At 43.6% G+C, this 21,452-nt stretch overlaps 1 protein-coding gene and 1 long non-coding RNA gene across 10 annotated transcripts in view; one reads left to right on the top strand and one right to left on the bottom strand.

Annotated features, from left to right (window-relative positions):
* Nucleotides 1–20,185, bottom strand: part of ARL15 (ADP ribosylation factor like GTPase 15) — a 407,565-nt gene extending 387,380 nt beyond the window's left edge. For all 4 annotated transcript variants that reach the window (XR_010413275.1, XM_064596702.1, XM_064596701.1 and 1 more), the window contains exon 1: nucleotides 20,014–20,185. Coding sequence is in view for 3 of the 4 variants with exons in the window: in XM_064596702.1 (XP_064452772.1) it covers nucleotides 20,014–20,061 (48 nt within the window). In the remaining variant the exon portion in view is untranslated. The remainder of the gene's footprint in view (nucleotides 1–20,013) is intronic.
* A 132-nt stretch (nucleotides 20,186–20,317) lies between these two features.
* The window catches only part of LOC135365430 (uncharacterized), a 105,269-nt gene continuing 104,134 nt past the window's right edge, over nucleotides 20,318–21,452 (top strand). For all 6 annotated transcript variants that reach the window (XR_010413280.1, XR_010413278.1, XR_010413277.1 and 3 more), the window contains exon 1: nucleotides 20,318–21,010. This is a non-coding gene — a long non-coding RNA (uncharacterized LOC135365430). The remainder of the gene's footprint in view (nucleotides 21,011–21,452) is intronic.

Raw genomic sequence — 21,452 nt, 5'->3', positions numbered from 1 at the left:
TTACAACCCACAAATAGAGTGGGCACAGCCCCTTGCAAGCTACTTCCTTCAGGTGAGTAATTGTCATTTCTGAGGGCAGAGTTCCTAGTCAAGGGTTCCTTTAAGATGGTTAATAAAGGCAAATGAAACCGTAGTATTAAAATCGTATGGAGCCACACACAATTTAAAACCATGCCCAGGATTATCTTATAATGACATTTATTAAGAGATTACTATGTGCTGGGTGTTTTGCAAGGTCATCTCTGTCCTCACAACTTGAGCAACGGGGGCATTTCTAGGCCCGTCAGATGAAACACTGAGAAGGAGTTACCAGCACATGGCTGCGAAGGGACAGAACTTCGATTTCCACCTAGGTCTGATTCTGAACTAGTGGTTTTCAAACTACACCCCCGACAGGGCTTCCCAAGAGGCAGCTGGATATTTAAGAAATGTTTCTATAAAGGGAACTGAATTTTTATTAGAGACTAAAATGAAGAAAAGCATACTCCAATGTACTGTACGTGAACTTTTAACACACTGGAGACCACCCACACACACCCCCTGTGCTGCCAGGGTAAGGAGTTTTTGCAGGGGGAGGGTCAAGCCTCAGAATAAAACCTGTATTCTGCCTTCTGATGGAAGATTTAAGATGAAGCTACTTTAAAATCTGTAAACTTTGCAACTGTGATTCCATTACAATCCTATTTTCCCTTAATGTCACAAAAAAGAAAAATGAACCTGGAAGGTAATCCCTTGGTTCTCATCCAGCTAAATGGATTGAAGTTAAAAATCATCTAAATCTAAATTCAGTTTTGTGTTTATCAAAACAGCTTCATTGTCCTCACTGATCTAGAATATACTATAAGGAGAGAGGAATTGTAAGTTTGTAAAAATCATGTATAATAATTTTAAATATCTGAGTTCTGCATAAAATGGGTTAGAAAGAAAGAATTCCACCATTTAAATGAAAAGAAACATCTGAAATCCTCCCCTACACCACAGTGATTTTTAAATAACTCATGGTAAGCAGAGAGATAGTCTCATATTAGGACCAAATGATAAGCAGGGGTAAAACTGAAAGAAATCGTGCATCTACTTTGCCTTCTCACTCAATCCATCCCTTCTATAATGTCCTTAACAAGTTGGAAGCAGCCTCTGCTTTGTCATTTCCTATTCACAGCCAATGGCTAAACCCTCTAAGAAGGTTCCCTAACCTGAACCAATACCTGCCTTCCTTTAATTCTGACCCTATTATAGTCTGCCTCTGAAGATTCACAGGATAGTCCTTCAAATGACTGAAGCCATTGATCCTGTGGTCTCTTTTTAAAGGTGTCCTGCAAGTACAAAAAACAAAATTCTGATGCCGATGAAAAAAATCATGAACTACGTCCCTTCAAGCAGGTAAATCTTATTTTACTAGCCCAGAGGTAGGCAAACGATCATCCCTGGGCCAAACCCGGCCCACTGCCTGTTTCTGTAAGTAACACTTCACTGGATCACAGCCACATCTATCCACGTCTGGCGGCTTTGGTGCCACAACGGCAGAGCTGTATAGTTCAGACAGACTGTAGAGCCTAAAATATTTACCAGCTGGCCCTTTACAGAAAAGGTTTGTCCACCCTGTTCTGGCCCACCAGCTGGAGTTTTCCCCACAAGCAAAGAATTGTATTATAGTCGATGTTTCAGGCTATAGTTCAGCAGATATAGGGTTATCCTTGTGTTATCTATGGTGCCCAAGTACCTGCCAAACAGTAAGCTCTCAATAAGTATTGGAATAAGGAACATTAGATAAGAAGGGAGAGGTGGGGAGGAAAGAAGTATAGGGCTTTTCTTCTCCCAAAACTAATTTGACATTTATCCTTCATGGGATATTTTAAAACCTAACAGATCCCTTTTCTTGTTGTAGCTCAGTATTTGAGCACAGGGCTGTACATCTGAATTAAAACCCAGGATGTGAAGTCAGTGTTCCATTTCAAGCAAATAAACGGGGATTAAAATGCTGTTTTACGGAAGTCATTAATTTTGAACACCCAGGAAAAGGCTACCCACACCTACTCTTGGAATATTCATTTGTTACTATTGTTTTAATATCACTCACCGCAATACTATAAAGCGACTGGGATAAATAATCTTTGCCTCCGACATGAACTCAACCCTCTGGATTTGGGAAGTGGAAGAGAATTGCTTTAAAAAAGAGGAAAGAATCAAGCCATCAACGAGCTTGTTACATCTTGATTCTTCATCTCCATCATTTCTTCCTAATCATGCATTTTTATGTTGGTTTTCAAGACTTCTGTATGAAGAATTAAAATATGCATCACTTCCTACACAGCTCTCTATAATTTTGACTTTTTTAGCAACTCATTTCATTATACTTGTGTTCTCCTATATAACAAAGAATCTTATTTCAAGAGTTTTAAAATTAGCAACTGAAGATCTATTCTCATCATGGAATCAAAAGAGAAAAGCGTTACTCAGTCTGTTTTATGCAACTGTTTAGAAGACTATTAAGCTCATGTAATTATGATAAAACTAGGAGCACTGAGAAGACAAGAAATGGAATATATTCATCTATGGGTATTTCCAAGGATAACCAATACAGTTAGACATTCTCCTCAAATCAAGATGTATTTGGGAAAACTAAAGCACCACTCACACAGGACACTACTGCCTACACACTCAGGCTACAGAAAAATGGTGGTCTGAGTCCACAGAAATAGAGAACAGTTGTACTTCAGGCTCAAGAAATAATCCTGCCCACAGCCCAAGGCCAGGTCTGTAGGAGCCCTGAAAAAGTCAGGAAATGCAAAGGAAACGCGGGAAGGATCAAATAATCCTATCTAAACGACAAGTCTTTAAAAAATGCAACTTGAAAACCCAACAAGTTATGGGGAGATTTATGTTACACTAAGAAATTTTATTGGTGAACTGTAGGATGTACAATTTCTATACAAAATAGAACAGAAATTCAATAATTCTAAGAGGTTTCCTACACCCAGCACAGGGACTTGAACAAAGAACTAGCTGCCGTCAAGAAAAATTCCAAATGACAGGGACGCCTGGGTGGCTCAGTCTTTAAGCGTCTGCCTTCGGCTCAGGTCATGATCCCAGGGTCCTGGGATCGAGTCCCGCATCGGGCTCCTTGCTCAGTGAGGAGCCTGCTTCTCCCTCTCCCTCTGCTGCTCCCCCTGCTTGTGCTCACTCTCTCTCTCTCTGACAAATAAATAAATAAAAATCTTAAAAAAAAAAAAAGAAAGAAAGAAAAATTCCAAATGACAAAGAACTGCAACAGCATCCAATAAGCCCAGTACTCTGTCCTCTACAACACACGTGGCCTGTCTGGAAACATTTCTAAGGAAGGAGGGATAAAAGAGCTGGCAAAGCAAGCACATGCTAGGGGGACAAGATCTCAAAAGCAGAAACTGGACTTTCAAACTGTTTGGAATTCTCAACTTTTGTTGGAACCATGAGTCTAGAGAAGGACCTCAGAAAACGTGCCTGCTAAGTTTAAAGGGAGTCATCTCATTTAGCCAAACTCAGGTCGCAGCTCCAAGCACAGCTGGCCTACAGACAGGTGCAGGCCACCGTGGGCTATGCCAGGACCTTTCACCCCTGGAAATCAGAAATAGCAGCCACTTAGAACACTAACTAAGCAGCTACAATATCTTTAACCCAGTACTCTGTACAGTGTTTATTAGATGGAGGTAGGAAGATTTCTGAAAAGCTGGCATTGGAAAAATGAATGGAACCGGACTAAAATTTCTTCCGTGACAGGAGTACCCTAAGTCCTTGTTTCACATAGAAAGTTCCAGTCCAGAGACGCCTGGGTGGCTCAGTCGGTTAAGCGTCTGCTTTCGGCTCAGGTCATGATCCCAGGGTCCTGGGATCGAGTCCTACCTACATCGGGCTCCTTGCTTGGCAGAGAGCCTGCTTCTCCCTCTACCTGCTCTGCCTGCAGCTCCCCCTGCTTGTGCTCTCTCTCTCTGACAAAAAAATAAACTAAAAAAAAAGAAAGAAAGAAAGAAAGAAAGAAAGAAAGAAAGAAAGAAAGAAAGAAAGAAAGAAAGAAAGAAAGAAAGAAAGAAAGAAAGAAAGAAAGAAAGAAGAAAGAAGAAAGAAGAAAGAAAAGAAAGAAAAGAAAGAAAGAAAGAAAGTTCCAGTCCAGGGGCACCTGGGTGGCTCAGTCGGTTAAGCATCTGCCTTTGGCTCGGGTCATGATCCTTGGGCTCCCTGCTCAGTGGGGAGTTTGCTTCTCCCTCTCCGACTCCCCCTGCTTATGCTCTCTGTCAAATAAAAGTCTTTAATGAAAAGAAGAAATCTATCATACAAAAAAAAAAAAGAAAAACAAAAAAGAAAGTCCTAGTCCAATAATAGCAGAAGAGTAGTTCAGTAATAGCACTTTAACAGTGCTTAGGATACTAGACTTTTAAATGCTTTCTATATTTTAACTCTGATGGAGGTACTATTATTATGCCCATCTTGCATACAAGGAACATGGGGCAAAGAGATGCACAGCAGGTGACAACCAGAGAATGCAAAAGCAGGCAGTGTGGCCCCCAAGGTCTAGGTCCTTTACCGTTCTCTGTACAGCCTCTCAGCCGTCTTGTGTACCCATGCCAGGCTCTGGAAACAATGAGGCCCACAACCCAGCCCTGCACTATGACATACCATGCTTTGTCCTGTAACAGATCCAGGAACCAAGGCCTGAGGCAGGGCCGTGGCTGGCCCATTAGTACCTCTGGGCACAGTGGATACCTTAGCCAGCCGAGCAGGAGCTGGGTTGCAGCCACGTGACCCCCTAGGCCAGGCACCCCTGCAGCATCCAGTATGTCTAACTGTCTAAGGCAGCCCCCAGAGCAGCCCTGGAAGGAGCCTCAATTCAGTTTCGGTAGCGAAAGGCTGGGAGAAGACGACTTAAATGAGACTAGGAGGGAAAAGGGGAACTCGCCAACCAAAAACTACTTCTGCAATCCTAGCTCTTGAAGGGGGTGGGGGGGTGGGGGGTGGAGTCAGGATCATACGGGCCATCTCGGCTTTACAAACACATCCAGATTGCTGTGCAATAGCTCCAGACACAGCACACGCAGACTAACCTCCCAGGCTGCCCTAGCAAAACAGCCCCAAGCAGGCTGCCTTCAGAAAAACTGGCTCCACAAGCTGCCTGAGACCAGCTTTCAGGCCAGTTGAAAGGCCTCAGCCTGGACCATCTTCAACAGCTTCTGGACTCAGCACTTCAGACCACCAGTTCTCTGCCCCGGGAGCCTGGGGGCAGGGACCCTGACCCTGGGAGCCCCCTAAGGAAATGAGGTTTGTGTGACAGATACAGCAACCAAATCCCCCAGGAGTCCAGTCTCCTCCCCCTCCAGGGACCAGGGCGCCCTTGGAAGCTCAACTCCTCTTAGCAGAAAAGTATAGGCAGAAGGTCTTAAGAATTGAGTTGTGGGTTTATTTATCTGAACCAGGCCCCCCTCCATAGCACAACTAGCTTGGACTTAACTTTCTCCCAACCGCCTAACCAGAGAATTGCTAGATCAAAGTCTTTCTGGGCAAGCACCTACCTTGGGAAAGCACCTCACATTACAGTTACCCTGACCCCACACTGCTCTGCGCCTCCTCTCCAACAAGCCACCCTCACACTAGTCTCCCTCCCCAGCCTTTCCAGAGAGCCCTCTGCCGTGGTGTATTTCCTGAAGCAGGTTGATCAACCATGCCAGGTCTCAGTTTTTACATCTGAAAAATGGAGCTGATACTAGTATCTACCTCATAGGGCCCTTAGAAAGTGCCTGCCAACCTTGAGGGCATTATGCTAAGTGAAGCAGTCAGAGAAAAACAACTATGATAGGACCTCACTTATGTGGACTCAAAAAAGGCAAAAACAAGTGCGCAGATATTTAGAACAGAATGGTATTTGCCCGAGGCAGCGTTTGGACAGTGGCAAATGGGTAAAAGGAGTCAAAAGCTACAAACTTTTAGTTATTAAATTAAAAAGTCCTAAGGACGGATGTACAGCATGGTGACTTTAGCGAATGATACTGTATTGAATATTTGATAGATATACAAAGTTACCACAAGAAAAAAAAATTCTAACTATGCCTGGTAAAGGATATTAACTCGATTTATTGTGGTGTTCATTTTGCAATCTATACAAATATTGAATCACTGTGTTGTACACCTCAATTATACCTCAACTTAAAAAAATACCTTCATTGTTGATATTGGCAGGCATTTTCTGCTCCAACGATGAGCAAGAGGAAGAACCAGAGGAGAGGGTGTCTGGCACTGTTCTAGAATACATGTATTATTTCAGTGAATCCTCACCAAACCCAAGGGGGAATTACTCTTACTATCCCCCCTTCACAGAGGAATAAAGTGAAGCACCGAGACGTAACTTGCCAAAGATACAGTGAGGTGAAGCCGGGCAGCATAACCTGGCAGTTGAAGCAGTAGGTGAATCATGAAACTCCGCTACACCCACAAGAGCTTTGTGAAACATCCCCTCCACCGTGGGGCCTACCTCAATTCCCTTGAGATCCCCGAGGCTCTGCAGACCACTCCTACTCCTCTCAAGACTCAGGACAGGAGGGGCGCCTGGGCGGCTCAAGCATCTGCCTCTTGATTTCGGGTCAGGTCATTATCTCAGGGTCTTGAGACAGAGCCCCTGTCAGGCTCCGTACTCAGCGGGGAGTCTGCTTCTCTCCCTCTGCCCCTCCCCCCATGCATGCTCCTTTTCTCTAAAATAAATCTTAAGGAAGAAAACAAAAAAAGACTAAGGGCAAGGAGTTCTAGTATCTAGTGCTCTCTACTTCTCCTTGTCAAGGACACTGACCGACCTTCACCTCATTCGCTGAGGATATCTGAACCTGGCTCAGCCTCTTGCTTGGAGTCCTGCCATGGTCCTAGCAACTGGGCCATCTATGAGCATACTCTATCCAAAGCCTTGGCTGTATTTCTTCTTCCCCTAACCTCCCATCGTTTCCACTGCCAACCACAGCCACACTAGAGCTTCCCCTCAGAGAACAGCTCTACCTCTGCGATCTTAAGCTCATATACCCTTCTGTCTGACCGCATTGAACTCTCCTTCCCTCCAGTTTTCTGAACACTCCCGATGACACCTATCATTCAGCCTCATCAAGACCACCAGTCCCTTGTTCATCCTTTACCTTCTGTTTGCCCTTCCTTCCAATAACTCAGCTAGCTCATGGCCTATCACTTCAACCATGGTCTTGCCATTGTCCTAAACGTCTAGAAGGGAAAAAAAATTTGTTTTCACAACCCCGCCAGATTCAGGTCGTTGTTCAGTCATGGCTTCTGATGTCAACAGTGCACAGTGACCAACACTACCGGTTCCCTGGTCAGCACTCGCCCCGGCTCTTGAGCTCCAAGCCTACGCAGCTCAAGCCCCTATCCCCTCACATTTCAGTCACCATCAGCCAAGGGACCTCCTATTCTACGTCATCAGCATTTCTCCGTCTCATGTTGGGTCGAAGGTAAGGAGGAAGGGGGCGCCCCTCGGGCCCCCGGCCGCTCCAGCTCTGGCTCTGTCCTCTCCCCCTTCACCGGGCAGTTCCTTGACAGACTTCAGGCAGCAGCGGCAGCGCCTCGCTGCCCCTAGGCCTGAGCGCACCCTGGCCCGGGTCACCAGACTCCAGCCCAGTGGCCACTTTTCCCTCCTTATTTTCATGATCTCGAGGCAACATTTAACACAACTGGCCGCTTCCTCGTTCTGGAAAGGGTAGCCCTTCTCAGCCTGCTTGACTCCACACTCCCCGGGGTTTTTTTTTTTTTCCAACCTTTCATTTCTCTCTCGGCCTCCCTTTCTGGCTCCTTTCCTTTCTTCTGAACCCACAAAAACTGCTTGCCTACTATTGCCAGCATTAACCGAGACACTGAACTTTCTGGGGACTCCTCCTTTCCCACTCTGCACGACCCCCCCTGCCCCCACCCCCCAGCCAGGCTTGTTTATGGCTTCAGGTATCATCTAAGTGGTGAAGACTGGGAGGTCAGAGAATTAGCCCGACCAGAGTTCAAGTTCTAGCTCCCGTGCACCCCGGGCAGGATACTCCATTTCCCTAGACCCGTTTTTTCTAATCTCTAAAATAACAGTAATAAGGAATACATGAAAAACACTTAACACTGTGACTCCCACGTGATAATATAATACAGTCTATGGCAAGTAATAATAAATGTGACCTACTGTTTTTTACTTCATCTCCAGAAGTCCTCTCTGAGCTCCCACCAACCTACATGAAACCTCAACTCGGATTTTGCACAAGCAGCAAAAACTCAAAGACTCAACCAAGATCAAATTCCTCACTTTCCCCTATCACGCCATTCCTTCAAGGGTTACCTATCCCAGTACATGACCCCACTAGCCACCCCAATACCTGTGGTGGTTTTAAAAGGTGCCCACAAATTCTTCAACTTCCTCCTATCAAGAGGTGGTGTCCATCTCCTGCCCCTGCCCCTGCCCCTGAGCTCGCCTGTGGGACTGCCTTGATGAACGAGATGCAGTCCAACTGGTGCTGCATGGCTGCTGAGGCTAGGGCAGAAAAGACTGGCAGCTTCTGCCAGTTTCTCTTCGTACATTCACAGTGAGCCTTCAGCCTGGGCATGAGAAGTACAATCATGCTGACGCAGCATGGAGAGAGACCACATGCAGAGAGACGCCCCAGGAGTCCACGCTCTTCAAGCCCCCAGCTATTTGGCTGTTCCCAAGCCCAAACGCAAGACAAGTGTATGAAGAAGATTTGAGATGACCCCAGTCACCATTTGATTGTAGCTTCCTAAGGGATCCTGAGCAAAACCGTTTTAGCTGGCCCCAATTTACCTCCAGATTCATGAGTCAACTAGTTATTGTGTGCAGCCACTCTTTGAAGGTGGTTTGTTAACGCAATAATAGAGAACCAGAATAATGCTCAAACCAAAAACCTAAGGATTCTCTAAAATCTTTGTTCTCGCCTCCTACATCCAATTACGGAATTCCAGCAATTCTTAAAAGCATCTGCTTTTGTCGATCCATCCTCCTCTTCCTGGTGGTGAATACCATTATTTCATTCCTGAACCAGGAAAACATCTTCCTAACTTGGTATTCTTGCTCCAGTCGGGCCTCCCTTTCCCATCCCTCACAGGGCAGCCAGATCTGCCCAGGTCAGTCCAGGCAAACTCTGACGGTTCCCATGATGTGACCCTAGCTGGGCTCTGCAGCTCCCTGTCTATCTACTGCTCCTGACTCTGCTCCAGCCACACCGAGCCCTGGGAGTTCCTTGAAGTGATGGGGTGACTTACCCTCGAGTCTCTGCACAAACTGTTCCTTCTGCCTGGCCCTGCCTGTCACTGCAGATTAAAAATGACTCCTCTGGGAAGCTCTCCTGGGCCCTCAAGTCTAGGTTAAGTTTCCTTTCACACACTCCCTCAATAACCTTTATTTCCCTCTAAATGAAATATGCCACTCCAAAATGTAATTTCCTATTTTTCACCTCTAAGAGTGTAAGTTCCCTGACAATAGGCCAGTGGCTCACTCACTTATATATCCCTAGTGCCAGGACCACATCAGAACCGAAAAGGCTCGTAAAAATTAAGAGTTGTTTCAGTGAATGACTGATAAATTACATCAAGGCAACTCTATCACTTAATAAAATTAGAAGCATGGAAGAAAGCTATTCCGGGAAGGATATAAAAGGACTAAAAATTTTTGAAATGAAATAAACATTTGAGATTATGTAATTAATCCCATCTTTTTATAGATGAAGAAACAAGTTAATGAGACTGACTGGCTTGCCCAAACCTCCACACCTGGTTGGTGGCAAAGTCAGGAACAAAATCAGGTCAATTAACTCCCATGTACCACTGTAGTACGTCAGAATCTAAGTGAACCCACAGCTGAACAGTGCAGTCATTTCAGAATATGGCCAGTAACTTCTCGAAATTAGAAATGTGCCTTATAATCCTCTTGTATTACATTATTCTCATGCCTGAACATACGGAAGTAGCTTTGGCAACTTTTAATTTCTTTGGAGTACACACCCATCGGAATGGGTAGCGAGGAGGCTTGACGATATAAGTATTGGTGATGATATAAAATAACTGCAACTCTTATACTGGTAGAAGTCGATCCAAATATCCTCAAAGTGAAAATAGTCTAAATGCCCAATAAGAGAATGGACTAGTAATGATATATTCATAATTACACTGCAACAAAAAAAGAACAAATTACTGATTCATACAATGCGGATGAATTACACAGGCATGCTGAAAGAAATCCTAAGTATACCTGTGATTCCATTTATGTGACATTCAAAATCAGGCAAAACTAATCTAGGTCAGTACTGCCCAGGAAGGGACACAAGAGCCTTCTGGAGTGTTGGAAAGGTTTTACATCTCCATTTTGGGGATGATAACAAGATACAGGTATGTATAAATTTAGCTGTACTTTTAAGACTTGAGGTATAACTTCAAGTGCACAATTAAAATTGAGTAAACAAAAAATTAGAAAAAAGATAGTTGCACTGTAGCTTTATAGAACACCTTATGTTCAGTGCAATACAGTATCTCATTCAACCCTCAAAAAAGCACTTGTTTTATAAATATTATTTACTAGTCATAGTTGAGATCTTCAAAAAAATCTCTGAATCATAACAGGAAGAAAGAAGGAATAAAAAGTGATAGTTTAAAAAAAAAATCAACTTTAACATTCTTTTTGGGACTTTTCTTTTTGTAGAACAGACCAAAAAACATGTTTTATCCAAGGTCAAGGACAACTTTTTAATGTCCAGTTCTTAAAATGTACATGAAAGGATGTGTTCCTACATGATGTTTAGTTAACTCCACAAAGATTGTACACTGCCAGTTCTGAAGAGGAAAAAAATCCTCAAGGTGTCACTGATGCAGGGCAGGAGGCGGGAGAAATCAAGGACTTAGAGAGACTCGCTTTCTCTACACTTCTATTGATACCATTACATTGAGTCATATGGACTCATACCAATCAGTATAGAAAAATCTAATGTGATTTTTTTTAAGTACAGTTTATTATGTTTTTATTAGTGCTAATCATCACAGAGGCAACCTCTGATGCTGTCTGAATTTTGCACATGAGAAAATTGTGGTTCAGAGTAATCGGTCTTAAACCAGGTTCCCAGGATTTGGCATTTTAGAAATAAGTACATTCTAAATATATATACACATTCATCCAAACAAACTTGAGGACTAATATAGGAATGTCATCTTTTTATTCTGCTAAGTAAAAACATTTTGAGAGAGACACTATGATTCACTAATTTTAGAGTAGACCATATATTCTAACATCTACAAAAAGTTGAAGCAATATTTCAAGTTTAAGTCTCTAAATTTATGATTACTTTGCAACACTTTCCTGATTTTTCCATGTTGCTATGGACTGATATTTGGAAAACACCTTAGATCACACAGGTAATAGGCGGAATACCTAGGAATCAAATAAAGAACTTCAAAGTTCTTTTTCTTCTCTGTCGCAATAGTAGGTACAGATTAAGATTATGGACATGTCACCAACCCTTATGACAACTGAGGCAGTTGTGAGGACTCCATTCCCCCTGACCCTCGGTTTCCTCAACCACAAGACAGGAATAAATACTCCAACACTGCTCAGGGTTGATGAAAGGGCTAAAGGAACAGTAGAATCCCATATTAAGCACTTCCTGCAGACCAGAGAGCAAATTCTCAAGTATTAATTAATCATCATCATCACCACAAACTTTATTATGTAACTTTGCCTTAAACACTGGCTGATTCTATGGAGGCACAGTTCTAAGTACATTACTAATATCAATTTATTTAATCAGTATCAAAAGCTTTAAAATGCAGTTATCTTTTGATCCTACAACTCTACTTCTAGAATTTGATCATAAAGCAAAAACACCCCAGATGATTAGAAACACTGTATGTAATAATCCCTCTTGGAGAGATTCACCATGTAATCTGCATATTAAAGGCTGTACAACACAGAAACTTGTTTTACTTTGACCCAGTTTTTAAACTTACCTGGCACTGGAACTGCTTTTGGTAGTAGACTCATTTAAGTACCATAGAACTACCACTCCTTACAATACACTAGCACAAAATATCCAGAATTTATGCAGAATATTCATTTCAGTGTTATTTATAACAGCCAAAATTGGAACAAATATAAAATACTTAATGGAAAGGTGACTAGTTAAGAAAATTATGGTTTGTCAGTATATAATGCAGGAAACTAATGAAGAGAAACTTAAATGTTAAGTATTCATAGAAATAAAAAGCAGGTTATGAAACTATCTTCATTATGATGCAGGGCTGAAAATGTTAACTGGTTCTTTCTGGGTTACTGGATTACAATTTCTCCCCCGCATTGTACTTTCCAAATTTCCTTTTACTTTAATAATATGGTACCAAAATAATCTGTCCCTACATGGGCAAGAATAGGTATATATACATGTAGATATGTTAACAGTATTAGAAAATGATTGTCATCAACTGTAAAACAGGAATCATAATACTGAAGTGTAAATAAAATTTCATTTATAGGATTCACCATGTAGTACTAACAAGTAAATATATACAAAGCATGCCTCAAAACCAACACCTATTCTCTTCTGAGCTGCTCACAAAATCCAAATAAGATCCCTACATATAAAAGCATAAATGGTAATATCCAAACCAGAAACCAAAAAACAAGTATCCACTAATATATACGAGCAACATTTATTGATCTCAGAAACAGAAAAGTTTCAAGAAGGGTGGTAGGTTACAATTTCTGTAAAATCGTATTTAACCTAGTTAGTATATTCTTTATACATACATGCAAATGTAAAAATGCAAAAACACTGAATGAGAATGACACTAACTTCAGTATAGAGAAGGGGGAGGAGCAGGCTTTAGCTCTAGCCTTAAAGTTGTGTTGTTGTTGTTGTTTTTTAAAGCAGTTTTGGAGTTAAAATGGCAAGATGTTAACAACTGTTCATCAGAGGTAGGTACACAGAAGTAGGTTTTATTATTTTCTGTACTTTTCTGAATACTTGTACTTCCAATACTTGTATTAAAAATAAAACTTTGAAAGAACTGTATTTTGTTTTAGCTCCTGACTCCATGATTAGGAACCAGTACAATCCTTCTGTGCCTCAGTCAATGGCCCTGGGAGGACTCTATACGGTCATCCACTTCCCCAAGGGTGAGGCCAGGGAAGCAGCTACCCTACTGAAAAAACACCCAGGAATCCCTCTCGGGGAGACAGGGACAAAATTACTCGAGATAAGTCCTCAACCCTGAGAGAAGCAGTCCAGAGGTCAGAACAGTGCCCACCAAATCTAGGTACAAAGGAACCTGATAAATGAGACTGGCCTGCAAATTCAACTTTTCAAATGGTTCCTCTCAAAACCATGTAGATGTGTTAGGCTGTCAGCCAAAAAGCAGAACACCAACGTTTATGCAAAAAGAGTGGAGGAAAGTAGTTACACAAATGAAAGCAAAATCCCTGAGTAAGCTCACTCACCTGAAGGCACAAACTCACGCAGTTGCCCCAGCAGGAACTGGGCTGTCCCTACACTCCTGGGAGGGCTTCTCCCAAGAAGACACGGGACAGCAATCAAGTGACCCCTCAATTGCCAGCATTGTGTCTGTGATTTCTGCTGCCCCCCGCACTCGTCCTCTCAACAACTATTAGGTAGGCAGTACTACATGCTTCCGGGCATGGGCTTGGAATCCACCAAGCTAGGCTCACCACCAGGTAGCCCTGACACTCCACTGGCCAATAACCACCTCACTGACCTCAAGTTCCCTCTTTTCTAAGGCTGTGTTTTTTAAGTCGGTAGTATCTGGTTAACAGGACTGGTGGGAGGATGCAGTGAGGCGACAGGAGCAAGACATTTGGCACCATCCTTGGTACACAGTCCCCTCTGATTCTGGTGGTGGTGATCAAGATGGTCAGGGACCCTGCCCTGATGCAGGGGCCAGACTCCAATGATAGCCATCACCCTGGGGCCATTCAAGGGCTATCCACATGTCTTTACTTTAGCACTGGAAGTCAGAACTGGCTATATAATTTGAGAGCCAGTGCAAAATGAAAATGTTTGCAAAGCATCAAAGATTAAGAGGATGGTAAGCCCAGAGCATTAAACCAAGTGTGGGGCCCTTCGAGGCCTAGGCCCCCACAGCCTCGTGCCCTTGAAGGCAGCCCTGCTAGAAGTAAACATGCTCAGACACTTTGTAGACACTTGAAATTAAGGTCAACAAGAACTCAGCTTCCTAGCCTCATCCAAACACTGGAAGCATTTGGGCAGATGCCAGGGGGAGAGCCACAGCAGAAATAAAGGGGGCTGTAGACCTGAAAATAAAAGCCCATCTTAATTCAACTTTTAAGAAGTTATCAGAGGAAACTGCTGTTTCCTTGTTCTCTGCCATGCACTTAGCAGAACTTCCCTAAAAATCCTTCCTTCTTTCCAGTCTACCTCAGAAACAAATTATTTATAGTGAGTATCAGGGGAGTCTGCCCAACTGAAATCTGTAAGCAAGAGGCTACTTGGGGCCTAGTGTCTGCTGGGACAGCCTCGCTTCCCTGGCAGCATGTGATAAAGGAGCACAGCAGACATCAGACAAACTGACAACTAGGTCCTCCATTTCAGTGACCTCTTCAAAAAAGAACTAGGGCTTTTGACAGGCAAGAAGGTGCCCCTGCAGTGACAGTAGGGGGCTCACAGGGTGGCCAAGAAATCCATTTGTGGTCACTTGATGAAACATTAGATAGTGAAGGGCAGTCACCTCAGTGACCAGAGTCAGGACACTGTGGGACAGGAAGCTCAGGACACAACAGTTGTTTATATTCAGCCTTCTCCTTAACAGTCATTTAGCAAAGCCAAGTCCTTGAGAAGAGGGAACCCTGGTCAGCCTCAAGGCCCCTGTGTTGGGTTTTTTTGTTTGTTTGTTTGTTTACCCTTTACTTAAGCGGCAGCATAGTATTCACATGAAATACACTGTACAAATTTCAACGGTCTCAGGATGCCTGGGTGGCTCAGTCGTTAAGCATCTGCCTTCAGCTCAGGTCATGATCCCAGCATCCTGGGATCGAGCCCCGCATCAGGTTTCCTGCTCAGCGGGGAGCCTGCTTCTCCCTCTCCCACTCCCCCTTCTTGTGTTCCCTCTCTCACTGTATCTCTCTCTGTCAAATAAATAAAATCGTTAAAAAAAAAAATTTTTTTTTCAACGGTCTCCCAATAGCTTCAACACCAGGCTGGAAGGAAGGCTACAAACCCAGCTCTATTTGTTAGCTATGTGAACTTGGGGAAGTGACACCACCTCTCTGACCCTCGTTTTAATGCCATTACATAGGAAAGCATTTATGACGTCATCTGGCACACAGGTAAGTGCTCAATAAGTAAACTCATGCTTCACTCCCTCCACCCCCTGGCATGCCAACAATCACATGGCTTAGGCTCCCAGAGAACGTGAATCATTTCTCCTGTGGGTCGTCCCCTAGGACTCTCCACTTCCAGACTTCTAAGGCTGCAGCAACAGAAGCTGGAGAAATAGCTAATGCCTCCATGTCAGAGTTCCTGCTCAATACTCAGATGTTATTCAAACTTTTGTGTCATGACAACTCCAGATAGTAGATCTGTGCTTGCATTATTTTAATCTTATGATTCAAAGAATATTTACATGACTAATCCAATTGCAGTTAAGTCTAAAAAATGTTTGGCCCGTATGTTATAGTCAATTTGACCATACAATTTATAATGTTCAGTCATTCAGGGTTAAACATACCACACTTTAAATTTAACTGAGCACCAGATAAAATCCAAATGTGCCTTCACTCTTCTTTTCAAACAGGCACATTTACAACTTACTAGTACCTATAGGCTCTGTTGTTTGAAGTAGATCATGAATTTCTGTTCTTGGTCAGTTGGCTTTTATTCTGTAGATGGTGATGTACTTCTGCTGACCTACCTACCTTCTCATCTGATCTTCCCCCCGACCCACAAATCTTTATAATGGCAGGTACAGCCTCAGACGAAGAAACTGGGCCAGGTTCACCAATCTATATGGAAAATCTAAAACCCTGGCCTTAAATTCTAAACCCAATATACAAATGCAGTGATCATTAGTTGACAATTAGAATCCAAGACTAACCAACCATTTTCAGTTGTCATATTTTCGAGTCTAACTCTGCGTTTTAGTTCACCATAAAACAAAACATGTAAAATGAGAAGCCTACCAAAAAGCCAGGGAGCACATCAGAAGCTGCCTTCTCTCCGATGCCCCTTGTGCAACCTGTCCTGCCACGAACTCCTCTAGAGCCACATACCTGGCAGTCCTATAGCCAAGGGGACCTCAGCTGGGAGCTCATCCTCCCATGACTTTCAGGGTCATGCACAGAGCAGTGGGTTCCATGAATATTTGTTGAATGGATGAAAATATCAACATGTGATAAGTATTAAACAATCAAGGGTCTTATGACATCCTGCTTGCTGATTACCATTCCAAATCTTTCCATATACTAGCACTAGTTTAAAAGTTAGCCCAGCATTTACCAGTGAGAAATCATGAAGGTCTTTAGGTAGAAGAATAAGCAATATAATCACAATACAATAACATTTTATATCTGAAAAAAAATGTGCAGTTTATAAATCCCTTTCTTTCCCTCCATTATCTCATTAACCATCATCATAGGCATTACACAAAGCAAAATGAATTTTACTGTTTTGATAGCAGAAGGGGGGAAAAGGGTAAAATCCTAACCAAGCAACATGAGCTACGACGGAAAGAAAATTTGAAACTGAAAGGAATCTAGAAGTTGATTTTGTCCAACCAACCTAGCAGGAAAACCTGGTAGATGTGTTTCTCTTTCATTACAACTTGATTTTCTCCTACTTTATTCAAAAGCTCTGCACGTAGTCTCACTAGTTCTACCTGTCAAGAGAGAGTAAGATGCCAGTACTGCCGGTTGGAACAGTAGAAAAATCTTCACCCATAGACCCGACGGTATGAACATTGGCCTTTAAAGCCCATCCTGAAGATGGAGAAAAGGTGTGTGGCCTCCTAAGCCTACTTCCTTAACCAGAAAACAAGAGGTTTTTATATTTAAATTGCCACCCAGGCTACACAAAGTATCTTGATAATCTTCAAGTGTAAAGGATACATTCTGCATTCCCCAGAACAAAATACCTAATCCAAACAGATTTTATCTTGTCTCAGTTTAGAAGCTGGTGAGAAAAGTAGGACGGTCCCTTGGTCTCATTCATTCAACAAATACTGGGCACTCGGTGATATTTATTCAGAATTAGCAAATTACCACTACATCCCTGAACTGAATTTAAAAAGCCCTGTCTTAAATATTAAGGCATTATCCCTGTCCCTCACCTTATTGGTCACCTCTAATTGAGAACATTTCTTTTAAGAAAATCAACTGCAACCTCAAAGATCAGACAGCTATGTCAGTCGTTTCAATACCCACAGTCCTATTATAAGCTGCTAAAAATAGCACCTACCTTTCTCCCATTTCTCTTCCTTTCTAATCTCCTCCACATAAAAAAGGTTAAGTGATGACATCCCATCCAAAGAACAATGAACAATACATACACACAGTTCCCTCTTCCAGCTTCCAACAGCAACAACAAGAAAAGTCAAGCACCGATTAAAAAAGAAAAGATAGCATACACCAGTATGCCTGTCAAGTGCGTGGACAGGGAGCGCTAGTCCACAAACTCAGCAAAATCTGAAGAGCCAATCTTGTCATGAAAGGAACATTTTTTTTTTTCCTGGAAGTCAAAGAACTTGAGAATTGATTTTAAAAATAAGATGGCAGATGCAGTCAACAGAATTTTTTTCCAGAAATTGGTTTTTAATGAACACCATATAAAGATTATATATAAGCAAATGAGTCCATTTGAAAGGAGGAATGATGTGTGGCACTTCATTTTCTCAGAGTTGATAAGAAGTAAACACAAAAACCCGCCTCTGAAGAGTTGTCTTTTAACTGAAATTGGACAGGAAAATTGAACTTCATGTTTAAGGATTTTCTTTAGTGTTTTCACAGGGGATACTTGACACACTCATAAAAACGGGACTTACTTCCTTTAAGATTTTCTCATCTCCAAGGATTAGCCAATGATTTTTATTTACCAGTTTCACTGCAGTTGTGATTTTTTTTTTTTTAAGCTTAAAGTTACAAAATGATATTTTTTAGTACCAACGTAATAGGGTGTGTGGGGGCGTGGCAGGTGAAACCAAAAGGCTGTGTCAAACTTAGGGCCCATTGATTTTAACACAAAACTGTTACTAAACTGACAAATTAATCTGCTTTTAAGGTACCCTAAAGCCCCACTAACAATCATTCACCACCTTTAAGTAATCCACCTAGAAATTAACCTGAGTAATCAACCAGTTTTCAATCCCTGAACCCCAAGTGGCTTGGTGGTTTTGGCACCTCGGCTTTGTGATGCTATTTGTAAATTTAAAACTTATCCACTAAAGAAATAACAATGATCAGAACCAGCAGACTTCCTTTTTAGGAACTACTTAAGTATCCAAAATTAGCTTTCAGTAGTACAGGTAATGTCACCCTTTCCTATTTGGAATTATCCTCAACAAACTTTGGCTTTGAGTGGACTGCAAAACAAAACCACAATATTGTATAAGACAAGCTACAAAATAATCAGTTACTTAATTTAGAAAATCTAAAACACTTGGCAACTCTTAACCTACATGGCACTTTGAATTTTAAAGGACACGCATAATCAGATAACCTCCTTAACTAGCTCCAGGTGTGGGTGGATAATGTCCCTTTATCACAAAGATAACTGACATCGACAAATGAACAAAACAGAATTTGAACTCAATTTTTTATCTCTGCTCCATTCACAAGGTCATGCATTTACTTCAATCACCATCCTTCCCCACAGAAAACAAAAACAAGCCATTAAGCTTTAGGGGAAACATTTCCTTCGCATAAACTAGAGTTAAGTCCAAGATAAGAAAACAGTACAAAACCCGTCCTTGTCCAGCGTTTCTTGATCATGATAGCTTTCAGTCTTTCTTAGAACAGCAGTAAGTTTAATTCCTAGAAGGCACTGGCAAATCTCTGCCAGGACAATCTACAGTAAAACCGCCTGCATGTGTCCAACAAGATCACAGAAGGGTCAATGTTTTTAACCAGCTACTGCAACTCTACATAATTTAGAGCTAACAAGATAAACCTGGTAATTGTATAGGCTCGAACACAGCCAATGTCAGTGAGGTTCCCCCTGAACACAAAGATGCAGCTCTGGGGAAATAGAATTTCTGGAACAATACATGATGCTTGCATAATTCCACAAAAACACGAGTGCGTTATTAAAATAATGTTCACTCCCAGCATTGTGCTGACACTTCCCACCTAAACTTCTCAGCACAAGCCTGGCCTAAAAACAGCTAGGATCCAGGGTAAAAGCCACAGGCACCCACGACAGGAACGGTGGGACAATGCCTGCCCCTACCCAGTCCGACCAGGCTTCGATGTAGTTTAGTCCCGTCTACTTTACGGTAATGTGCTTTTAAAACCTCGCCGCGACCGAGGTCATAGCTTTAGAGATCTAATAACAACCAAATGACCGGGGCTGCCGGGCACTTAGTAAGCCATTCTGGTTATGGCTCTTTAATAGTACCTGGAGTTCTGCTAAAGGGAGAGCAGAAAACTCCTGCCTCCCAGGAAAGAAAGTCCTTTGCGGGGAGCACAGAGGGAAGCAAAGAACCGGATCGCAGGCAGAGGACGCCCCGCCGCCGCGGCCCCATCTCTCCGGCACCCCCAGCACGCCCCTCTCCCCGCAGCGGGGCGGCCAGGGCCACACCTTTACCTGTCAGCTCCACCACCCCCTCCTCCGCCCCGCGGGCCGCCACTCCGAGTCCCAGCACAGCTCCAGAGCAGGCTGCAGGAGAAAGAACCCCAAAGGCATCCCATCCCAAAGCAAGCAAGCAAAAAGGCTGTTCCTCCAGGCGGAGGGACACCGGGCACGTCGGGGCGCGAGAGACGACACGCCACCCCTGTCCCGCACCTACCAGATAATCCATGTACAGAAACGCCTCAGTTATCCGGAGATCAGACATCCGGCAGCCTAAAGCATCCGGAACGGCTCCGAACCCGGAAAAAAAAGCAGCTTCTCTGGCTGCGAGCGAGCAGCCCCTGAAAAAGCCAGCAACAACGAAAATAGCCGAGAGCACCCGAGCAGCCGAAGATTACACAAGGGGCGCGGCGATTGGCTGGGCGGGCGGGCAGAAGGAAAGGAGAACGCTCATTGGCTGCGGTGCCTATAAAAAGCAGGCCACTGCGGGTGGTAGGAGAGAAGCGCGGGAGCGGCGAGGGCGCTGGTTCCTGTGAGCTGGGCGGAGGGCGGGGGCTAGGGCTGCGCAGGCGGAAGAGCGAGCCGGGAAGAGCGGAAAATCGGCCGATGCCGCAGCAACTGCCCGAGTTCTGCGTGCTCCCGTAGCCGCCTATTCGGGTAGAGCGGAGCAGAACTGTGCTCCAGTGCGGGAGAGCAGTAGTGTCCCCTCCCGTCCTCAGTAGGAAGCGAGCCCTGAAGCGGGAGGCGTGGTAGCCACCGGCACCTACAACGCCGTTCTCCGGAGTGATTTCCTGCGGGCTCTGCGGCCTCTAGACAGCACCGAGGGGGCGCTTCAGGAATGTACTCTGCACAGGCAGGCCTGTGACACCCCCCCTCCCCCACCTTGAGGATGTGAATCTTCGAAGCGGACAGCTCCAGCCTGATGTCCCTCAGGGTACACAGAAGCTTAGGACACAGAGGTAGCCGAGGAGGCTCCCTTAGAACGCCAGGTTGCCCTCAGATTTCCCTGTCCACCACGTGAAAGGGGGGGGGAGAAATTTGAGGGACACGGTAGACCTCAGACACCGGAAAGAAGCTGACAGGTCTTCACAGGCTTGGAGTCCAATTACACTGAGCACAAATCCATCATCCCTAAGAAAATGAGCAATAGAACAAGCAGCTTTCTGACAAGACCCATGTAATATACTATTGTGACCCGCTATCCTGGTTAAGAGGTAAGAGTATAAGCAGGTGCATTTGAGACTTGTGCATTTCCTGGTAAATAACTTAGAAATTGGCATTGGGATTTCGCTATTCCATGAAGGGGGGAGGGAGGTCTGAATCAGTCAAGAAGCTAGATGAGAACACTCAGGTTTTGGTTTTGGTTTAAGATTCAGGCTGAACAACCACACAATGCCAGACATACCAACTTAGGCTCAAATGGTTGAAGTACTGCAGCCAAGCCACCCCCCCCCCCATAGTTTGAGATCAGAAAGGATCGCTCTCTGTATTATTAGAGCTTCCCTACAAAAATGTTTTAATAGTAAAACTTCAACTGAAATCTTTCTGAAGAGACTGCCGACTGTATAAATGTTTAGGGTTTGGGTTTTTATTTTCCCCCTAACTTGGCACCTTCCCTTTTTGCATCCTCAAGAATGCATTTCCTTACTGTAAGTT

This window comes from Mirounga angustirostris, unplaced genomic scaffold (assembly GCF_029215605.1).
Source record: "Mirounga angustirostris isolate CCGP_5_RB_7025 unplaced genomic scaffold, mMirAng1.0.hap1 SCAF_7, whole genome shotgun sequence".
NCBI lineage: Eukaryota > Metazoa > Chordata > Mammalia > Carnivora > Phocidae > Mirounga > Mirounga angustirostris.
The sequence above is the reverse complement of the archived record's forward strand: the minus strand, read 5'-3'. Positions and strand labels throughout refer to the sequence as shown.